The sequence below is a fragment of the Leucopleurus acutus genome, assembly GCF_964270905.1.
Source record: "Leucopleurus acutus genome assembly, chromosome: X".
Lineage (NCBI taxonomy): Eukaryota > Metazoa > Chordata > Mammalia > Artiodactyla > Delphinidae > Leucopleurus > Leucopleurus acutus.
In genome coordinates this window covers 47,995,374-48,016,328 of record NC_139148.1, presented here as the reverse complement: position 1 = coordinate 48,016,328, position 20,955 = coordinate 47,995,374, and the positions used below count along the sequence as shown (strand labels likewise).

The window sequence follows — 20,955 nt, the reverse complement described above, 5'->3', positions numbered from 1 at the left end:
AACACAAGAGAAGGAAAAGACCTACAATAACCAACCCAAAACAATTAAGAAAATGGTATTAGGAACATACATATCAATAATTACCTTAAATATAAATGGATTAAATGCTCCAACCAAAAGACACAGACTAGCTGAATGGATACAAAAACAAGACCCGTATACATGCTGTCTACAAGAGACCCACGTCAGACATAGGGACACATACAGACCGAAAGTCGGGGGATGGAAAATGATATTCCATGCAAGTGGACATCAACAGAAAGCTGGAGTAGCAATTCCCATATCAGACAAAAAAGACTTTAAAACAAAGACTATTACAAGAAACAAAGAAGGACACTACATAATGATCAAGGGATCGATCCAAGAAGAAGATATAACAATTGTAAATATTTATGCACCCAACATAGGAGCACCTCAATACATAAGGCAACTATGAAAAGCTATAAAAGGGGAAACTGACAGTAACACGATCTTAGTAGGTGAATTCGACACCCCATTTCACCAATGGACAGATCATCCAAAATGAAAATAAATAAGGAAACACAAGCTTTAAATGATACATTAAACAAGATGGCCTTAAATGATATTTATAGGACATTCCATCCAAAAACAACAGAATTCACATTCTTCTCAAGTGCTCATGGAACATTCTCCAGGATAGATCATATCTTGTGTCACAAATCAAGCCTTGGTAAATTTACGAAAATTGAAATCATAGCAAATATCTTTTCCAACCACAACACTATGAGAGTACATATCAATTACAGGAAAAAATTCTGTAAAAAATACAAATACATGGAGCCTAAACAATACACTACTAAATAACCAATAGATCACTGAAGAAATCAAAGAGGAAGTCAAAAACTACCTAGAAACAAGCGACAATGAAAACACGATGACCCAAAACCTATGGGATGCAGCAGAAGTAGTTCTAAGAAGTAAGTTTATAGCAATATATTCCTACCTCAAGCAAGAAGAAACAGCTCAAATAAATAATGTTACCTTACACCTAAAGCAATTAGAGAGAAAAGAACAAAAAACCCCAAACATAGCAGAAGGAAAGAAATCATAAAGATCCGATCACAAATAAATGAAAAAGAAATGAAGGAAATGACAGCAAAGATCAATAAAACTAAAAGCTGGTTCTTTGAGAAGATAAACAAAATAGATAAACCATTAGCCAGATTACCAAGGAAAAAATGGGAGAAGACTCAAATCAACAGAATTAGAAATGAAAAAGGAGAAGTAACAACTGACAATGCAGAAATACAAAGGATCATGAGAGATTACTTCAAGCAACTATAGGCCAATAAAATGGACTACCTGGAAGAAATGGACAAATTCTTAGAAATGCAGAACCTTCTGAGACTGAACCAGGAAGAAATAGAAAATATGAACAGACCAATCACAAGCACTGAAACTGAAAGTGTGATTAAAAATCTTCCAAGAAACAAAAGTCCAGGACCAGATGGCTTCACAAGTGAATTCTATCAAATATTTAGAGAAGAGCTAAAACCTACCCTTCTCAAACGCTTCCAAAATACAGCAGAGGGAGGAACACTCCCAAATTCATTGTACGAGGCCACCATCACCCTGATACCAAAACCAGACAAAGATGTCACAAAAAAGGAAAACTACAGGCCAATATCACTGATGAACATACATGCAAAGATCCTCAACAACATACTGGTAAATAGATTCAAACAGCACATTAAAAGGATCATACACCATGATCAAGTGGGGTTTATACCAGGAATGCAAGGATTCTTCAATATATGCAAATCAATCAATGTGATAAACCATATTAACAAATTGAAGGAGAAAAACCATATGATCATCCAACAGAGGCAGAGAAAGCTTTTGACAAAATTCAACACTCATTTATGATAAAAATCCTGTAGAAAGTAGGCATAGAGGTAACTTTCCTCAACATAATAAAGGCCATATATGACAAACCCACAGCCAACAGCGTCCTCAATGGTAAAAAACTGAAACCATTTCCACTAAGATCAGGAACAAGACACGGTTGCCCACTCTCACCACTCTTATTCAACATAGTTTTGGAAGTTTTAGCCACAGCAATCAGAGAAGAAAAAGAAATAAAAGAATCCAAATCGGAAAAGAAGAAGTAAAACTGTCACTGTTTGCAGATGACATGATACTATACATAGAGAATCCTAAAGGCTACCAGAAACCTACTAGAGCTAATCAATGAATTTGGTAAAGTAGTAGGATACAAAATTAATGCACAGAAATCTCTTCCATTCCTATACACTAATGATGAAAAATCTGAAAGTGAAATTAAGAAAACACTCCCATTTACCATTGCAACAAAAAGAATAAAATATCTAGGAATAAACCTACCTAAAGAGACAAAAGACCTGTATGCAGAAAATTATAAGACACTGATGAAAGAAATTAAAGGTGATACAAATAGATGGAGAGATATACCATGTTCCTGGATTGGAAGAACCAACATTGTGAAAATGACTCTACTACCCAAAGCAATCTACAGATTCCATGCAATCCATATCAAACTACTAGTGGCATTTTTCACTGAACTACAACAAAGAATTTCACAGTTTATATGGAAACACAAAAGACCCCGAATACCCAAAGCAATCTTGGGAAAGAAAAATGGAGCTGGAGGAATCAGGCTCCTGGACTTCAGACTATACTACAAAGCTACAGTAATCAAAACAGTATGCTACTGGCACAAATACAGAAATATAGTTCAGTGGAACAGGATAGAAAGCCCAGAGAAAACTCCACACACATATGGTCACCATATCTTTGATAAAGGAGGCAAGAATATACAGTGGAGAAAATACAGTCTCTTCAGTAAGTGGTGCTGGGAAAACTGGACAGCTACATGTAAAAGAATGAAATTAGAATACTCCCTAACACTATACACAAAAATAAACTCAAAATGGATTAAAGACCTAAATATAAGGCCAGATGCTATAAAACTCTTAGAGGAAATCATAGGCAGAACAATCTATGATATAAATCACATCAAGATGCTTTTGACCCACCTCCTAGCGAAATGGAAATAAAAAAAAATAAACAAATGGGACCTAATGAAACTTAAAAGCTTTTGCACAGCAAAGGAAACCATAAACAAGACCAAAAGACAACCCTCAGAATGCAAGAAAATTTTTGCAAATGAAGCAACTGAAAAAGGATTAATCTCCAGCTCATACACCTCAATATCAAAAATCAAACAACCCAATCCAGAAATGGACAGAAGACCTAAACAGACATTTCTCCAAAGAAGATATACAGATTGCCAACAAACACATGAAAGAATGCTCAACATCATTAATCATTAGAGAAATGCAAATCAAAACTACAATGAGATATCATCTCACACCAGTCAGAATGGCCATCATCAAAAAATCTAGAAACAATAAATGCTGGAGAGGGTGTGGAGAAAAGGGAACCCTCTTGTACTGTTGGTGGGAGTGTAAATTGGTACAGCCAATACGGAGAACAGTATGGAGGTTACTTAAAAAACTAAAAATGGAACTACCATATGACCCAGCGATCTCACTACTGGGCATATACCCTGAGAAAACCATAATTCCAAAAGAGTCATGTAACAAAATGTTCACTGCAGTTCTATTTACAATAGCCAGGACATAGAAGCAACCTAAGTGTCCATCGACAGATGAATGGATAAAGAAGATGTGGCACATATATACAATGGAATATTACTCAGCCATAAAAAGAAACGAAATTGAGTTATTTGTAGTGAGGTGGACTGACCTAGATTCTGTCATACAGAGTGAAGTAAGTCAGAAAGAGAAAAACAAATACTGTATACTAACACATATATATGGAATCTAAGGGGAAAAAATGGTCATGAAGAACCTAGGGGCAAGACAGGAATAGAGACACAGACCTACCAGAGAATGGACTTGAGGATATGGGGAGGAGAAAGGGCAAGCTGGGACAAAGTGAAAGAGTGGCATGGACATATATACACTACCAAATATAAATCAGATAGCTAGTGGGAAGCAGCCGCATAGCACAGGGAGATCAGCTCAGTCTTTGTGACCACCAAGAGGGGTGGGATAGGGAGAGTGGGAGGGAGGGATGCAAGAGGGAAGAGATATGGGGACATATGTATATGTATAACTGATTCACTGTGTTATAAAGCAGAAACTGACACATCATTGTAAAGCAATTATATTCTAATAAAGATATTAAAAAATGTACATTAGTAAGTGAAAGAAGCCAATATGGGGATTTCCCTGTGGTCCACTGGTTAAGACTCCATGCTTCCAATGCAGCGGACATGGCTTCAATCCCTGGTCAGAGAACTAAGATCCCACATGCTGCGTGGTGCAGCCAAAAAGAAAATAAGGAAAAAAAAAAAAGACGCCAATATGAAAAGGCTACACACTGTGTGATTCCAACTTTATGACATTCTGAAAAAGTTAAAACTATGGAGATTTTAAGAAGATTAATGGTTGCCATGAGTTAGGGTGGAGGGAGGGATGCATAGGCAGAGCACATATGATTTTTAGGGCAGTGAAACTACTGTGTATGATACTATGATGGTGGATTCATGTCATTACATATTTGTCCAAACACATAGAATGTGCAATACCAAGAATGAACCCTAATGTAAACTATAGACTTTGGGTAATAATCATGTGTCAATGTAGGCTCATCACTTGTAACAAATGTATCACTCTGATGGGGAATGTTAATAATGGGAGAGGCTATGCACGTGTGGAGACAGGGGGTAATGGGAAATATCTATACTTTTTTTTCAATTTTGTTGTGAATCCAAAACTGCTCTAAAGAAGTAAAGTACTGTACTAGGGAAAAAAAAAGATGTGGTATCTATATACAATGTACTACTACTCAGCCATAAAAACAATGAAAACTTGCCATTTGCAACAACATGGATGGATCTTGAGGGTATTATGCTAAGTGAAATAAGTCAGATGGACAAAGACAAATACCATATGATCTCACCCATGATATAAAAAAACAAACAAACAATAAATAAAATAAAACAAAAACAAACCCATAGATACAGAGAACAGAGTAGTGGTTACCAGAGGGAAAGGGGCAGCGGGGAGGGAAGAAAGGGTAAAGGTGGTCAACTGTATGCTGATGAATGGATAGAAACTAAATTTTTGGTTGTGAGCATGCTGTAAAATATACAGAAGTAGAAATATAATGTTGTACACATGAAACTTATGTTATAAACCAATGTTACCTCAACAAAAGTTAAATCTTAAAAACTAGACAAAAATAAAACAACTAAATAAATAAAGGAAAGAAAAAAGATTATATTTACTTTGAAGGTTTTTGTCATAGCCACCAAATACTGTGTATGTTAATCTACTATGGTGTAACTTTCAATGCTTTGCTCACTGTGTGGTATGTGGTAGGTGATCAATAGATGTTTGCTGAATGAGTGTTGAATAGATTTCTAGAAAACCAGAATAATCAGTGAACTGGGGTGGGGGTTTCTGGTAAATTTAATTTTCTACATTTCTGAAGGCTATCCTGAAAATCTATAGATTTTCTTTCCTACAGGAAAGAATCTAGCATGAAACCTGGCATATAGCATGCTCTCAATAAACAGCAGTTCTTTTAAAAAAAATCATGAACCTAGCTTCTAGTTCTATACTTTGGTATTAAGTAGCTGTGCCTTATCTGTAAAAATGACAATAACGTTAGTGCCTAAAAGCAAAGGACTTGAACTAATCTCTTGACACAGATTACAGAATTGGAAGCAATGATACTGAGGAAGGATTTACATGGAGAAAGCTACTTGGGTGTTATCCATCTGCTAGCAATAAGGAAGTCATTTTCTTATTTGTTATTCTTTCAACAAATATTCATTGAGCACCTACTCCATGGCTGGCTCTATACGAGGAGCTGGGAGACACTGAGCTAATTATAACATTCATTTATTTTGTAGGTACTCTTGAGATTATATACATACATATATATATATATATGTATATAATGTATATATTATATACACACACATATATATAATCTTAATCATCAAAACCACCATACGAGTTGGTACTATCATTATTCCTATTGTACAGATGAAGAAACTGTAGCTCAGAGAGTTTAAATGATCTATCCAAGATAACACAGCTAACAGAGCTGAGATACAAACCCCAATCTAACTCCATAGCTTAGGCTCCTAACCACTGTGCACTACATATTGCTGCTTCAGTACAGAGATGCAAGGGAGCACCATATGCACAGTGAATGTGTATTTATGATAGGATATTCTGGAAGTGTCCTGGACATGAGAGGAAAAACTGTCTCCTATTCCTCCAACAGTGGGAAACTCAGCTGGAGAACTGAGGTCCAATCAACAGTGCTTAGACTGCCTGGAGATAATTACTGAAATAACAAAGAATGAGGCAGTATGGCGTGATGGCTAAGAGCTCAGGACTGATGTTAGGCCACCTGAGATAGAAACCTAATTTCTTCACCAGAAAAAGAGAAGAATGTTCGATCCCATACTACAGATACCTAGATACAGCTTGTGTGAGTGCTGCTTAAACATGTCACATACAGAGGGCATTTTCGCAATGACATGAAAGTCAGAGATCTTTATTTAATCAAGTGCCAATTCTGAAGTAATTTCTATCTAATGTAGCTATTACAAATGATAGTTACTTTAATGTATTCTCTGTGCTGATTATACTACATGCCATGATTATTGACATCTGCCTCATGAAGAATTAAGCAGATGGTACTTACCCACCACAGTCCCACAGGTTCAACACCAGGTTTCCCAGAAATCGAACATGAGAATGTTCTACATCAACTGGAAGACAAACATGACAAATCTAGTAATTGTAGCATGCGCGATGAAACTCAAAATAAGCAACGTGCTAACCCATGAAATTTAGAAGGACCAAAGTGGAGTGAAATGCTCAAAGCTACAACAAGAAGGTGATTTTCAGCTTAGTGGTGTGGTTTAGTGGCAAGGTGGGCACCTAAACTACCCTGAGCTACAGAACTGGCTCTCACGTAAGTCGTTTTACTTTTTAGTTGTTTTAGTGCTTAGAGCAGAAACAATCTCCAATTATAATACTGTTAAAATTTCAACATGTAAGACAGAGACATATACCATTTAATAGCTCTTTTCTGACCCATAAACACCACCCACAAAAAATTTAAAAATTAGAAAAAGACAACAAAAACCAAATACAAAACAAACATAAAACATAACCAAACTTGCTCCCTCTATTGATTTCCTATTTTGGTTAATGACCCTACCATTTTCCCATTTTGAGGGGGTCATTTTTTACTCCTCTGTCCACATTCAATTCATTGCTATTCCTTTGCAATCTCTCTCAATTCCACTCTTTGTTTTACAACCTGCTACTAACATTAAGGAAGGCCCTTACCTTCGCAAGCCTATACAACTACAGTAGCCCCATAATTACCTCCCACCAGGAAGCCTTACTCACTTTACTTCATCCTATAGGCTACTGCAAGATTCATCTTCTTAACACTACTTTGAACATGTCACTCCCCATTCAAAAAACTTTCAATGGCTCCTCCATACCTACACGTGGGGCATTCAAGGTCCTTCAGAATTTGGCTTCCAATCTACCTTTATGTTCCCCAATGATTCACATTAACGAAGCCTTTCGTTCCAGTCCAATTTGGTTTATTCATAGTCCTCCCAAACCCCTCTACCACCCCAACCTCCAACATACCTTACATCAGGGGTCGCAAACTTGCTAATAGGAGCCAGGCCGGTAAACGTACAAGAATGAAGTTGATCATGTATGGAGAGTAAATATCCACCCAAGGGGACGATGGAGTGGGTAGCAGTTACACAGCTCTAGCTCATTTGCCATGCAGGAACGTGGGCTCAGGATTACTAGATCTTTAAATTTTTCAATAGTAGTAGGAAATCCAGATTTTTTATGGAAACTTTTACATATTGATAACTAATTCCAATTTTTCTAAAACATTACATAGGCCAAACAAAACACATCTACAGGCCTTATCCAGCATACGGGCTGCCTGTTTGCGACCTCTGCCTTACACCTCCCTCCCCACCCTTTACTTTGCCTACTGTGTCCATCTGCCTAGAAAGTCCTCCCCACCTTTCTTCCAAAGTCAGATTCATCTTCTACGACCCAGCTTAAATCCCACCTCCTCTAAAAGCCCTACCTGGCCACCCCCACTTACCATCATCACTCCCTCTGAATTCATTTAAACATTTATTAAGCATCTACTCTCTGCCAGGCACTAAAAATCACAAGGAACAATAATGAAAATTCTTATCCTGGAAATTTCTCAAAGTCTAGCAATTATCATCTTTACAATTTATGTAACAGTTAAACATCACACAGTGGTGTTTCTTCTATGACTACCTTGCAGCTGTTGCTTAAATTGACTGCTATCTAACTTTTGTGCAATTTTATCTTCTCATAAACTAGAGCATAAGCAGAAAAGCATTACTTAAAAAAAACATGGACATTGGAGTCAAACAGTTCTGAGTTCAAATACCAGCTCTACCTCTCTGTGTGACCTTGGGTAAGTCACTTAACCTCTGAGTATTAGTTTCCTCTTCTGTTAAAAAAAAGGTGGGAGGCATACTATTGACCTCACATTACTGTGAGGATTACAGGAATTATTATACATCAAGTGCCTGGCACGTAGTAGGTGCTCAAACTACTTCCCTTCTCCCCTTTACTTCCCCCTCCTTGGAAAAGGAATCATATCTTACATGTCTTTGTATTTCCAACAGAGTCTACGAGAGAGTAGGTGCTCAAACTGCTATTAATTTGAAGACTATGTAAACGGTCTAGTACTAAAAAAAAATGGAAAGAAGTGCTACTGAGAAAGGGAAAGACAATAATAAAAGAAGTGACAGGATTCAGCGACTGTTTAGATATGGAGCACATGGGATAGAAATCTGGTTTCTACTCCCATATCATAGAAATTGCTCTCATCAAGTGACCAATGGCCCCATTACCAAATCCAATGGACTTTTTAGTCCTTGTCTTACTTTCTGCAGCATGACACTGTTGACTACTCTCTTCTCAAAAAATTCTCTTCTCCTGGCCTCTGAGAGCATTGCCTATAACCTCTCTGGCAGGTCCTCTTTCACAGGCTCCTATTCTTCTTTCTGTCCCTTAAATGCTGGAGTTATTCAGGATTCCATCTTTGGCCACCTACTCTTCTCTCTATGTATTCTTTCCGCCAGGCAAGCTAATCAATTCATATCATCTCATTTACCATTTGGATACTGATAATCCATAAACATGTATCTATAATACAGATTTCTCTCTTCCCTTTCTGAATCATATACTGGACATCTTTACTTGCATAAACCACAAGTATCCCAAACTCAGTGTATCCAAATATAACTCATCATCTGCCCATTCTTCCCACAAAATCTATTCCTCTTTCAGTCCTCCTTAACTCAGTGAATTTAACCAGATGCCTAAGCCAAACACTAAGTTTCATCCTTGAGTCCAGTCTTTCCCCCATCATTCCCCCCAAACCTACCAGCAAGTCATATTGACTCTACCTTTTAAATATCCCAAATCCATTTACTTTTCACCACATCCACTATTACCACCCTAACCCAAGTTAAGCCCCTATAATCTCTTACCTGGTCTACTAAAAACAGTTCCCTAATCTGTCAATCTGTTTCTTCCCTTGCCTCCCTCCAAACTATCCTCTATATTACAGGTATAATGATCTCTCCACAGTGCAGATTTTATTTCATTCTTCTTTAAAAAGAAAAAAAAATAACATGTCTCTGTCTATATATTACTGTATATACCCAGAAAACATAAGGCCAAAAGGATAACCTCAAATTACTAATGGTGGTTGTCCCTAGGAAGTAGGCCTGAGAATGAGGGACAGAGTAGACTTTCTACACTTCTGCAATGTTTGAATCTTTCACAAGTATTACTTTTCTAATTAAAATTGAAAATTAAAAATATTGAAATCTGACCATATTACTTTTCTGTTTGAAACTCTCTAAGGGTTGCCTTCTACCCTCAGTTTAAACAACCTGACTTGGCTTACAGGGCATTTTATGATCTAACCCCCAATTTCTGCCTCCCTCTTTAGTCTCAGGTCTCCTGTAGGGCCCTCTGGCTCTCCTAATCTTCCTGCCCTGCTATCACAACAGCAACTGAAAAGAACCAAGAACAGAGCTTTGGGAAATCACATACACTTACGGGGCAGAAAGAAGAAAATATTCATTTTTTTAAAAGGAAGGGATGGTTAAAGATAAAGGAATAAAACCAGGGTAATAAAGCATTAAATAAAAGCCAAGGGATCAGAGAATTTTGAGAAGGCAGGAAATCTTGGAGCCGTCAACAGTGTTTGAGACCAAAATACTTCATAATCACATTTTTATCGACAAGTTTACTATTCCAACAAACACATTTTAACAGCCCCCTGATAAATGAATACCACCATTCTGTATCCTTACTTCAAATTTCAAAACACAGTACACTCTAAGTTTAACAAAATGAACCTGGACTTTTTTCAGCAATGACAAACTAGAGAAACACTAAAACCTTCAAGGTGATATAATATTTTAGAATAAGTACTCTTTCACTACTTTTAAAGAAAATCAGCAACTTCACAAAAATAGTAAGTAAAAATCAATACACTATATGTATTTTTAATTAGTCTATAAGTTTAGCAAGTAGAACCAAGACCTTTCTTCAGCAATGACAAACTAGCTAGTGATACACTAAAGCATCAGGCCAACATAATATTTTGAAGTATACTTTTATCACCTTTAAGAAATACAGCACTTGCTAACAAAGTATTATTGATAAAGGTCCACTTGAGATATTCTTAAGGTCAAGAGCCTTGTCCCATCCACAGGAGGCTCCAGAAAAACACTTGTTAAAACAAATGGCCTGCTTCATGTACAGGGTTCATATAATTTGCAACATTCTGTTCAGAACTTTTTAACAAATCTGCTAGATTATTTCAAAACTATTAAATAGCTTGACTAGCTCTGAAATTTGGGTTTTAAGACTATTCACCAGACTTAGGTAGTCAATCCACTCTGCTGATTAGCTAAAAACAAAAATATTAATTGGACTAGAAAAAAGTACATCAATGAAATGTGCAGAATTTAAAACATAAACAGAAAGAAGTCTGCCAGGAATTGTGGCTGTAGAACAATGAATAAAGCAGGAGCATAGATTGACATTCTAGCTCTAACACTTATGAGTTGCGTGACCTTAACTTCTAAGTCATACTTTCTTCACCTATTAAAATGAAGTTAATATGAGAACTAAAGTAAATAAAACACCATACAATAAACATTAGCTTCCTCTGATCTACTGAAACCATGTGATTATTAGGTCTAGATATTAAACTTGGAAAAATAGAAAAAAATTAAAATACAAAACAGGGAGAAGTTTGGACAGGTACTTTCTAGAAGGAAGTCTCTTGAGGCACAACAGGCCATAGGACCCTGTCCTGACCAAAATTTTTGATAAATGACTTAGATGAAAACTAGATGAGATGCTTATCAAGTGTACAAACTGCACAAAGCTAGGAAGGATAGCTAACATATCAAATGAGAGAATAAGTAGCTAAAATGAAAATAGGATCCAACCCCTTTTCTATGGATAAGGAAACTGAGGCCCAGTGAGATAGTAACTTGTTCTGGAATTAAGTTAACCTTTCATGGGCTAAAACAATCAAAACTGAACAATTTAATAGAGATAAGCATTTATTCTTAGGTTCAAAATATTAACTTCACAAGAATCAGAAGGAGGATATGTTGTTTTAATAAAAATATATGTGAAAAGGAATTTTCTTTTTTTTAGTATGACTCAGTATGATGAAGGCTGCTCCACAGGAGAGTAGGGGCTAGACTGTGCTAACAATAGTGTGATGCCTACAGAACAAGAGATGTAACAGTCCTACTCTGCTCTGATTAGACCACATCTTCATTTAAGTCTCATCACTAAAAAAATATAGACATATTCTAACAAGTCCTTAAAAATGCTTCAAAATGATGTCAAACGAGGAATAGATGAAGGAGCTGGAGATATTTAACTTAAGGAAGATAAGATTTGGGAGGCAAGGAATGGCTAGGATAGATTGAGACATTAATCATACTAAAATATTTGCATAGGCTCAAGAGAACAGAAAGGGTACCAGCTAACAAAAATAAATGGAAATAGATTCAGGGCTCTAAGAAATAACTTTCTAATCATTAAAGCTTCCCTAATTATGAGTCTATTCTACACTCCAAGAACGTTAAGAACAGAAATGAGGTTCCCTTCTCTTTTGTATCCTAGGTTCTGGAACATAGGGTGTTTTAAAAATGTTTGTTGTTCTTGAAACCAGAGATACCTTATGAAGTAGTGGGTGGCTTGTCCCTATAAGTGTCCAAGATGCTAGCAACCCAGATCAGGAAAATTTGAAAGCCAGGTAGGGCAATGGTTTCATCACCTAGAGGCCAAGGACCAAGGAAGAATCCAGAAATCCTTAGGTGCTACAAAATGAAAAGGCGTTATAGCCTAAAGACTGAAAGGGTCTCCCAGGAGCATAGATCCACTGAACTGGCAGCCATGGCAGCCCAACTAGCCTATACTAAGAAACCAGATTTAACATTCAAACCATAAAGGGCAAGGAAACATTTCTCAAGTCAAAGCTGTAACTCCAAAGAAAACATCTATATGTATCCAGGAAGAGAAGTAGCAGAGTACAGATCTGGGTAACCTCCCTCTGACAGCCTCCCAAACCCAACAATTTACCTTTTAATGAAGACTAGGACTACTGCTTTATAAAATCTTAGATTTTAATGTTATGCTTGTTAATGCCTATAAATTAATTTCTGTTTATATAATAACTGTTAAAAACAAACACCCTCCCCCTTCTAAAAAGTGAACAAACAAAAGGACCCCTATGCTTGTTGAGAAAGAGCAGGATAAAAATGAAGTTGGACAAGGTTATCCCATTTGGTAAGCAACCTAGAAAGGAAAGAACCTCCCCAAGAGAGCAAGCAGTAGTAACCAGAATTAGGTTACATCCTTCTGAGAAGGAATGAAAAAAAAGGAAACATGCTCAAAAACAAATCTGTCAATCTCTGCATCCCCAAGTTACTGCAACCAAGTGTGTTATGCGAATTATTAAGATCACCTGACTTTACAATAAGACAAAACATCTTACTTGTTGCACCAAGGCGACGTGTGTCTCTTGCAATATAATTTGCAAAGATAATAGACCTCATGCTGGTCTTACCAGACCCACTTTTACCCATCAACAGCACCTAAGGACAAAATGGAAAAAAAGAAAGGAAAGAAGTCAGCGATCAAGAGCAAATCAAGTCTAAAGGGATCTATTTCTCTCTTGCACTTGGTGTTTCACTGAAGTGACAGTACTAATAACATAGAGTGGATACTTATAACTGACTAGTTCTCTGACCCGTGGTGAATGCAGAGGTACCGAGAATTCCAGAGGCCAGCCACTTGCCTGTCATGAGTCACACATTCTCTTGGTGATAGAATCACAGTGAATTTATTATGCTATTAATATATACTATCATGCATTCAGTACTATGTTAGCAAAATATCAACTTGAGAGGAACTCTCATAATGTAATGTTTTATGCACTGAACTATCTGGCAGGGTATTTCAGTATAACTGAAAGCTCTTTCTCCTCCTCAGGATCAACCTGACCACCTCTGCCCTTAATTTCATCCCTTTTACTTACCTTCATGATTTTGTTCCATTAATTACTCTTTTCTTTTCAAGAGCGTCCCATTGCCTACAGGATCAAGTCTTTAAACTACATATAAGACCCTCCTTGATCTGGCTTATCTACTCCTCTGCCCTCATCTTCTGACGCTCCTAGCCTGGAATTTGTCGAGTCCAGCCATACTGAACTGAACTGCTTGTAGTCCCTTTGATTGCTCCAGGTCTTTTTTCATGCTGAACTCTCTGCCAGTAACTTTCCACTCCCTTTTCTTCCTTCAGCTAAGCTCCACTTACCCTTCAAGTCTTGGTTCAGTAATCGTCTCAAGAACTTCTCTGATCCCAATGCCCTAGGCTGGCTTAGATGTATTTCACCTCTGTCTTCCCATGACACTCTTATGACACTGCTAAGACCATAATGCACTGCAGTTTTCCAATTTGTTTTTTGGTCTCTCACAAGACTCTGAGCGCCTGAATGGCAGGGAAAATCCCCTTTGAGTTTTCAGTGCCTAACATATAACAGATGCTCAAAATATGTTCATCAAAAGAATGAGCAAGCTATCAAAACAAAGATATAAAACAAGCAATTTTTTAACAATGGAAAGGGTGAAGGTAAACACCTTCTTGTCAATGACAGCATTTAACGAAGACAGAAAAACACCTATCAAAGATGCTGTAGATTCTTGCACTAGGGGGGAAATTGGGTGAGGTAACTTTTTTTTTTTTTTTTTTGGTGAGGTAACTTTTAAGAGTCTTTTCTAACTCAAAATTTATGAAATATAATTCCAATTACCTTGATTTTCAAATGAGAGGATACATGTTCTAACTTCAATTCCAAGACATTTTATAAAAATTTCTAATTACAAATATAGGGAGTATTAATAAAACGGTACTGCACTCAGGCTTAATCTATTTAGCTAGATAACTTTATCTCACTAAGGAAACGTTACTGAGGAGATAGTCTAAAGTTGTTAGAGAAACCTTTTGCTTTTATTCTTTATCATTTACAAATTTCTGGTATTTTTAGGCATCCTTGTTGATAGTAACTTTAGACCGGCTCATCAAGAACATTTCCTTAGCAAACTGAAGTTACATAACTGACTTATTAGATAAAGTTAAGGCTAAATACAGTGTATTTCTTTTTTTTGTTAATTGAAGTATAGTTGATTTACAATATTGTGTTAGTTTCAGGTATACAGCACAGTGATTCATTCTTTTTTGCAGATTATATTCCATTATAGGTTATTACAAGATATTGGATATAATTGCCTGTGCTATACAGTAAATCTTTGTTGCTTATGTATTTTGTGTATAGTAGTTTGTGTCTGTTACTCTCATACCTCTAATTTGTCTCTCTCCCCTTTGTAACCACTAGTTTGTTTTCTATGTCTGTGAGTCTGTTTCTATTGTGTATATAGATTCATGTGTATTATTTTTTAGATTCCATATATAAGTGATATCATATAGCATTTGTCTTTCTCTGACTTGACCAAGCATAACATTCTCTAGGTCCATCCATATTGCTGCAAATGGCAATATTTCATTCTTTTTTATGAGCTTTTGTTGTTTAAGAAATCTTACTTTAATAGCTTATGAAAGACTTATCAAGGCTAACTGTATTAAGTACTAATCTAAGTGCTCTACCTGCATTTGCTTGTTTAAAAACTTCATAATAATTCTATGAGACAGGTAACCTTATTATCACCATTTTATAAATGGAGAAACTGAAAGCCCAAAAGATTCAGAAACTTACTCTAGAACTGTGCCCTTATCAATTCTTCTTAAACCCCAAGGTGAGGCACAGTACCATAAGAGCACAAGGGAAGGAGTGTTCAATTCCATTTGGAGAACTCACATGAAACCTAATAGTGATAACATTTGAGTTGGGTTCAACATAAATGTGCAAGCAGAGGCCTGTGTAGTGTGTGTGTATGGCTTGCACAAAATGCAAATTAATTTGTAAACTTGGAGAAAAACAGATTCTGCATGGCTATGATAGGGTGCAAAGGTATGGCTGATGGTTTAGTCAGGAATAGATTTTTTTTTAACATCTTTACTGGGGTATAATTGCTTTACAATGGTGTGTTAGTTTCTGCGTTATAACAAAGTGAATCAGTCATACATAAACATATGTTCCCATATGTCTTCCCTCTTGCGTCTCCCTCCCTCCCACCCTCCCTATCCCACCCCTCCAGGCTGTCACAAAGCACCGAGCCAATATCCCTGTGCCATGCGGCTGCTTCCCGCTAGCTATCTACCTTACTACGTTTGTTAGTGTGTATATGCCCATGACTCTCTCACCCTGTCACAGCTCACCCTTCCCCCTCCCAGGAATAGATTTTTAAAGGGCATTCTATGAGATGAAATCTTTTGGATTGTATTCTATGGGCTTCAGGAAGTTACAAAAAGTTCTTAAGTATGTGAATGACTTACTTAGATTTCTATATTAGAAAAATTAAATCTGATAGCAAAGAAGGGGACAAGAGTCAGGGAGAACATGTAGAAGGTTCCTACAACAGTCAAGGAAAGATGGCAGATATGACCACAAATATGCTTCCTGAACAGTAACTTCTTACCTTTACCTTCATGTTTTTGATGTACCTAACATGTCTTACCTTTTTCTTCATGGCTGTATTTGGTAGCACCCACCTGCAGATATAAACCAAAAGACAGAGTTTCCATGATCCAGTTGCCTTAGAAATTGGAATTAACGTAGAGGTGCAAAAGAGCACATTTAGTACAACAGCTGAGTACAGTTGTGTGGGGGACCTCAGTTAGGTAGAGGCCCTCATTTTCCTAAATTATAAAACTGGGTTTATGCTCCCTCTCGCCTAATTATGTGCTCAGGAAATAGCTCCTAGGAAGATTTATTTAGGAATATAAATGAGCCATTAAAATTCAAGATTCAATTTTTTACCTCCTTAAAAAATTTATCAAAGCAATATTTACAAATGCTTTAATAAATCAAACAATATTGTCATATTTGAATATCCTGTTTTTCAAAGTCAGCATATTTCTAAAAATCTTAAGTCCTTCAGCTGTCCTTCCAAGTATTTTACTCATCACAGGCACAAAGTATATAAATTCTCAAATTCAGGTATAAACTGGCACAGAAAGCACTCTCGAGCCACTGATCTCTGCCCAGGAAAAGCCAACCCTCTTCCTAGTCTTCTTATCGTCAACATGATGACATAAAATCTCCTTTATTGACAATTCAAAGCAATTCAGAACTGCCTCCTCAATTAGAACACTTGCCCCTCCCCAGAGTGATATCAGGCCTGTCCTAAGGATTGTTTCTCCCCAGTTAGCAACCAGACCTCTTACTAGTTTATCCAATCACCAAAAGCAACCTTATTGGTAAATCGAAAGAATTTATCATAGGTGGGGTATTCTAATTCACAATACTCTCTTCAGTTAGAACGTCCCCCCGCCCCCTCCCTTCCAGGTTTGACTTAATACCCTTCACCCACCCAAGCGATCCTTCCGGTTCCCCTATGGGAGGATCCATTCTCGTCCCCAGATTCTCTTTCTCCATCTTTTTCTCAGAGTCAGATTCTTCCATTGTGCAACAAGTCCTTTCCAGTCCCTTCTAAATCCGCAGTACTCTCTCTCTTTTTTTTTCCTGTTCACCCCCTCAGCCGCCTATTCTCCTTGCCTGCGGCCCTTAGGCCTGCTCTAGTCTTGCCTCCACCTTTGTCCACTGGGGGGCTGCTTTCCCCACCGTTACCTTTACCGCCTCGAACTTGGCCTCAAGGCACCGCCGAGCTGGCCAGCTCAACGGCTAAGTGATTCGGTGATGCAAAGGGAGAGATGGAGGATGAGAAGGAAAGAGGGATGGGTGGGGGGTTCGTTTCGAGTTTGGGCCTCAGGCCCCAAGGTCTCGAAACCCAAAGGGGACTTCACCCGAAAAGAGGTGGGGACGAGGAAGGCGGAGGTGGCATAAAGAACAGACCCGTGCCGTAGGCACTAAGCGATGAATGCCTCAGTCGGCTCGTTTTTCCCGAGCCTGGCCTCCCGGGAGAGTCCGCCGGAGGTTGCGGTGGCTACGACCTAACCACCCACCCTTCACGAGCGCAGGTACCTCACCGCAGCCACCCTACTGCAGGCCAGGGTCACGTGGACACCTGCCGTGAACCCGAAGCTTGTCACGTGACTGCCGCTTCCCTAGGGGCGAGTGGGCTGAGAAGAATACCATAGAGATTGCGCGGAGAAAGAGCGCCGCCTGTCTCCGTCACGTGGCCCGGGCTCTTACAAAGCCACAGGCTTGGTAGGGCGCTGCCAGCTTGAAGGGGCATTCATTGTAGGCCACCTGGCGCCACGCCCCGCCTGCCGCGGGGAATTAAAGGAGCCGGTTGCAATTTTAGTGCCTCAAAGCTGGCCTTTTTTTTTTTTTTCTAACTGCTATTTCATTCACCCTTAACGTTTTTCAGTGGGGAAGGCCTAGCATTGTCTTTTTTTCTCCCTGTTTTTTAAATCTTTGTTTTCCTGGTTTTGTTATTAGCCCCGTCCTTGTAACTGAGCTTGTAATTAAATGAGTTAATATATCCAAAGTGATTACAACTGTGTCTTTCACGTAGTGCTCAATAAAGGTAATTATTGCTGGAATCAGGGATTCATCAGGAAATTTAGGACTTACTTATCTCCCCACTTTAAAACTGAAAGGGAAATGAATTATCGTACACCATAGTAAAAGTCAATAGACAAAATCTAGAGTTGATGATTGAAGGACTACTGGTAGGCATATACATACTGTATTTAGATACAGAGACTACAAGAAAAAACGGCTGAAGTAGTTTAAAGGGGTTGCTTCTGGAGAGGGGCAGGAGATAGGAAGTGAGGGGACTGTTGCTTTTCATCTTATTCTCTTTTGTGATATATATATATATATTTAAACCACATATATATATTTATATATTTATGTATTTAAACCACATGTACATATTCCTTGAAAAGAAAGGAAAGAAGGACTGGAGGGAGAGAAGGAAGGAAAGAAGGAAGGAAAGGGAAACTGGACAAAAATGGGTTGCTGTCTTGCCCCCAGACGTCCCCATTTACCCTCCTATATGATCCTTTCTTACCACAACTGATATGCCTCAAGAAAAATTCATTGTATTCTGACCATGATACCTTAGCCCTATCACTTGCTAAATCTTCTTCCTCCTCTCTACCACCCGATGCCAAACCAGCTCCTGTTCTAATTTTTCCTGTGTGGTGAAAGACCCTGAGTCCCAAACCAGGAAGTCATTTTATTATTTTTTTTCTTCCCGTTTTATTGAGATGTAATTGGCACACAGCACTGTATAAGTTTAAGGTGTACAGCATAATGATTTGACTTACATACACCGTGAAATAATTATCACAATAAGTTTAGTGAACATCCTTCATCTCATATAGATACCAAATTAAAGAAATAGAAAAGAAATTTTTTCTTTTGATGAGAACTCTTAAAATTTACTCTCTTAACAACTTTCAAGTATGACAGCAGTGTCAATTATATTTATCATGTTGTACATTACATCCTTAGTACTTACTTGTCTTATAACTGGAAGTTTGTACATTTTGACAGCCTTCATCCAATTCCTCCTCCCCCCACTTCCCGCCTCGCCTGGCCTCTGTAACCACAAATCTGATCTCTTTTGCTGAGTTTGTTTGTTTAACTCATTCAACAGTGAATTTTTATATTAATGATTTTTCTACCTTAAGAACTGCATATGTACACATTATTTCTCGAAATACAAACTAAGGAGGGTACTAAAAGGAAAAATTATCTCATATTTAGTCAAAACAGAATCACTTTCAAAATTTTGAGTGTACATATGTATACTAGTACATATGCTTTCATATTCTACTTTATATTCATTTGTCACTTATTCAACAAATCTTCATTGAGTGCATATGCTAGGCACTGTGAACACAGGGATCAAGCAATGATCCCTTCTTTCAAGGAGCTTTCAGTCTAGATAGGAAAAAATAAATAAAAAGAAAATTAAACTATAGTGTGATAAGTACTGTAGGAATGGAAAAGGGGGAAAGGAGGTTTCATGAGAAACGTAAAAAATAGTTGGGAAGATTCTCGAAAATAGATGATTCCTGTGATTGGCTTCTTTGAAGAAAATATGGATCAACCATTTAAGAAAGAAAAAGGAATATTACAAGCAAAAGAAGGAGTATTTGCAAAAGCAAAGAAACATAAATTAATATGCTATTATTTAGGTGTTGCAAATAATTTAGTATTAGTAGAGCATAGTGTATAGGAATATGGTAACATATCTAGAAGTCAGGGGCCAGAAACCCACTAAATATTGTTGACATTAGATTTTAATACTGAAGGGGATAGAAAAACACAAAAAGGTTTTAAGTAGACAGCAATGATCAGATTCACATATTAAAGAGATAAATCTGCAGGAGTTTCAAGACTGGGTAAAATGGGTAAAAAGGATGATGACATCAAAGGTAGCTGCAGTGGTCTACATCAGGGGTCCCCAACCCCTGGTGCCAAAAAGGTTGGGGAACGCTGGTCTACATGGTAATAACAAGGGTCCTACTGAGGTATTACCACTGGAGATGGAGCCATGTCAACAATAGAACTGGCAGGACTCAGTAACCAATTGGAAGTCTCTGGCCTAGGGATAGAAGTATTTTATGATGACTTCAAGAGTTCTTGCTTGGTGAAGTGGTTGATGTAGGAAAAAAGAGGATGTGGGAAAGATTTATTAATTATCGTCAGATAAATGCAGTTATGGAAATTTTGAATTTGATGGGCTTACAGTTTTATCCAATCAGATCACTCTAATGAAGGGTTTAATTTGTGGATTTTATCTAAGAGGAAAGACTTAGACTGGAGATAAGCAATTTGTTATTGACAAAAATGTGTATTCTTCTATTTGGGGGGAGTTATATGTTATATATGTCCATTAGATCACCCCTTTGGATTTTTTATGAAGAAAAATATTTATATTTGCTTTGCCAATATTTTGTTTAGGATTGTGTACCTATGTTCTCAAGTAAGGATGCTTTCTTACTTTCTCTTTTTTTGTTGTTCTAGATTATCCTTATCTAATGTTATTATTAAAGTTATGTTTGCCTCATGAAGATTGAGAGATTCTTTTTCTCTCTCTGTGAGGATTATATTAAAATTGAATTATTTATTCTTGGATATTACCATCTCAGGTATTTTCTTTGTCAGAAGATGTTTAACACATTCAACTTCTCTAATGATTTTTAAGACTATTCAAATTTTATATATATA

At 37.4% G+C, this 20,955-nt stretch overlaps 1 protein-coding gene across 2 annotated transcripts in view; it reads right to left on the bottom strand.

Annotated features, from left to right (window-relative positions):
• Positions 1–17,778, bottom strand: part of RRAGB (Ras related GTP binding B) — a 50,942-nt gene extending 33,164 nt beyond the window's left edge. The window contains exons 1-4 of one of the 2 annotated variants that reach the window (XM_082864064.1): positions 17,177–17,778; positions 16,322–16,355; positions 13,183–13,282; positions 6,754–6,820 (exon numbers count right to left, since the gene is read on the bottom strand). In XM_082864064.1, coding sequence (XP_082720190.1) covers positions 6,754–6,820; positions 13,183–13,282; positions 16,322–16,355; positions 17,177–17,268 — 293 coding nt within the window. In that variant the 5' untranslated portion in view covers positions 17,269–17,778. The remainder of the gene's footprint in view (positions 1–6,753; positions 6,821–13,182; positions 13,283–16,321; positions 16,356–17,176) is intronic. The other variant, XM_082864065.1, reaches the window with a different exon arrangement.
• Positions 17,779–20,955: the final 3,177 nt, after the last annotated feature.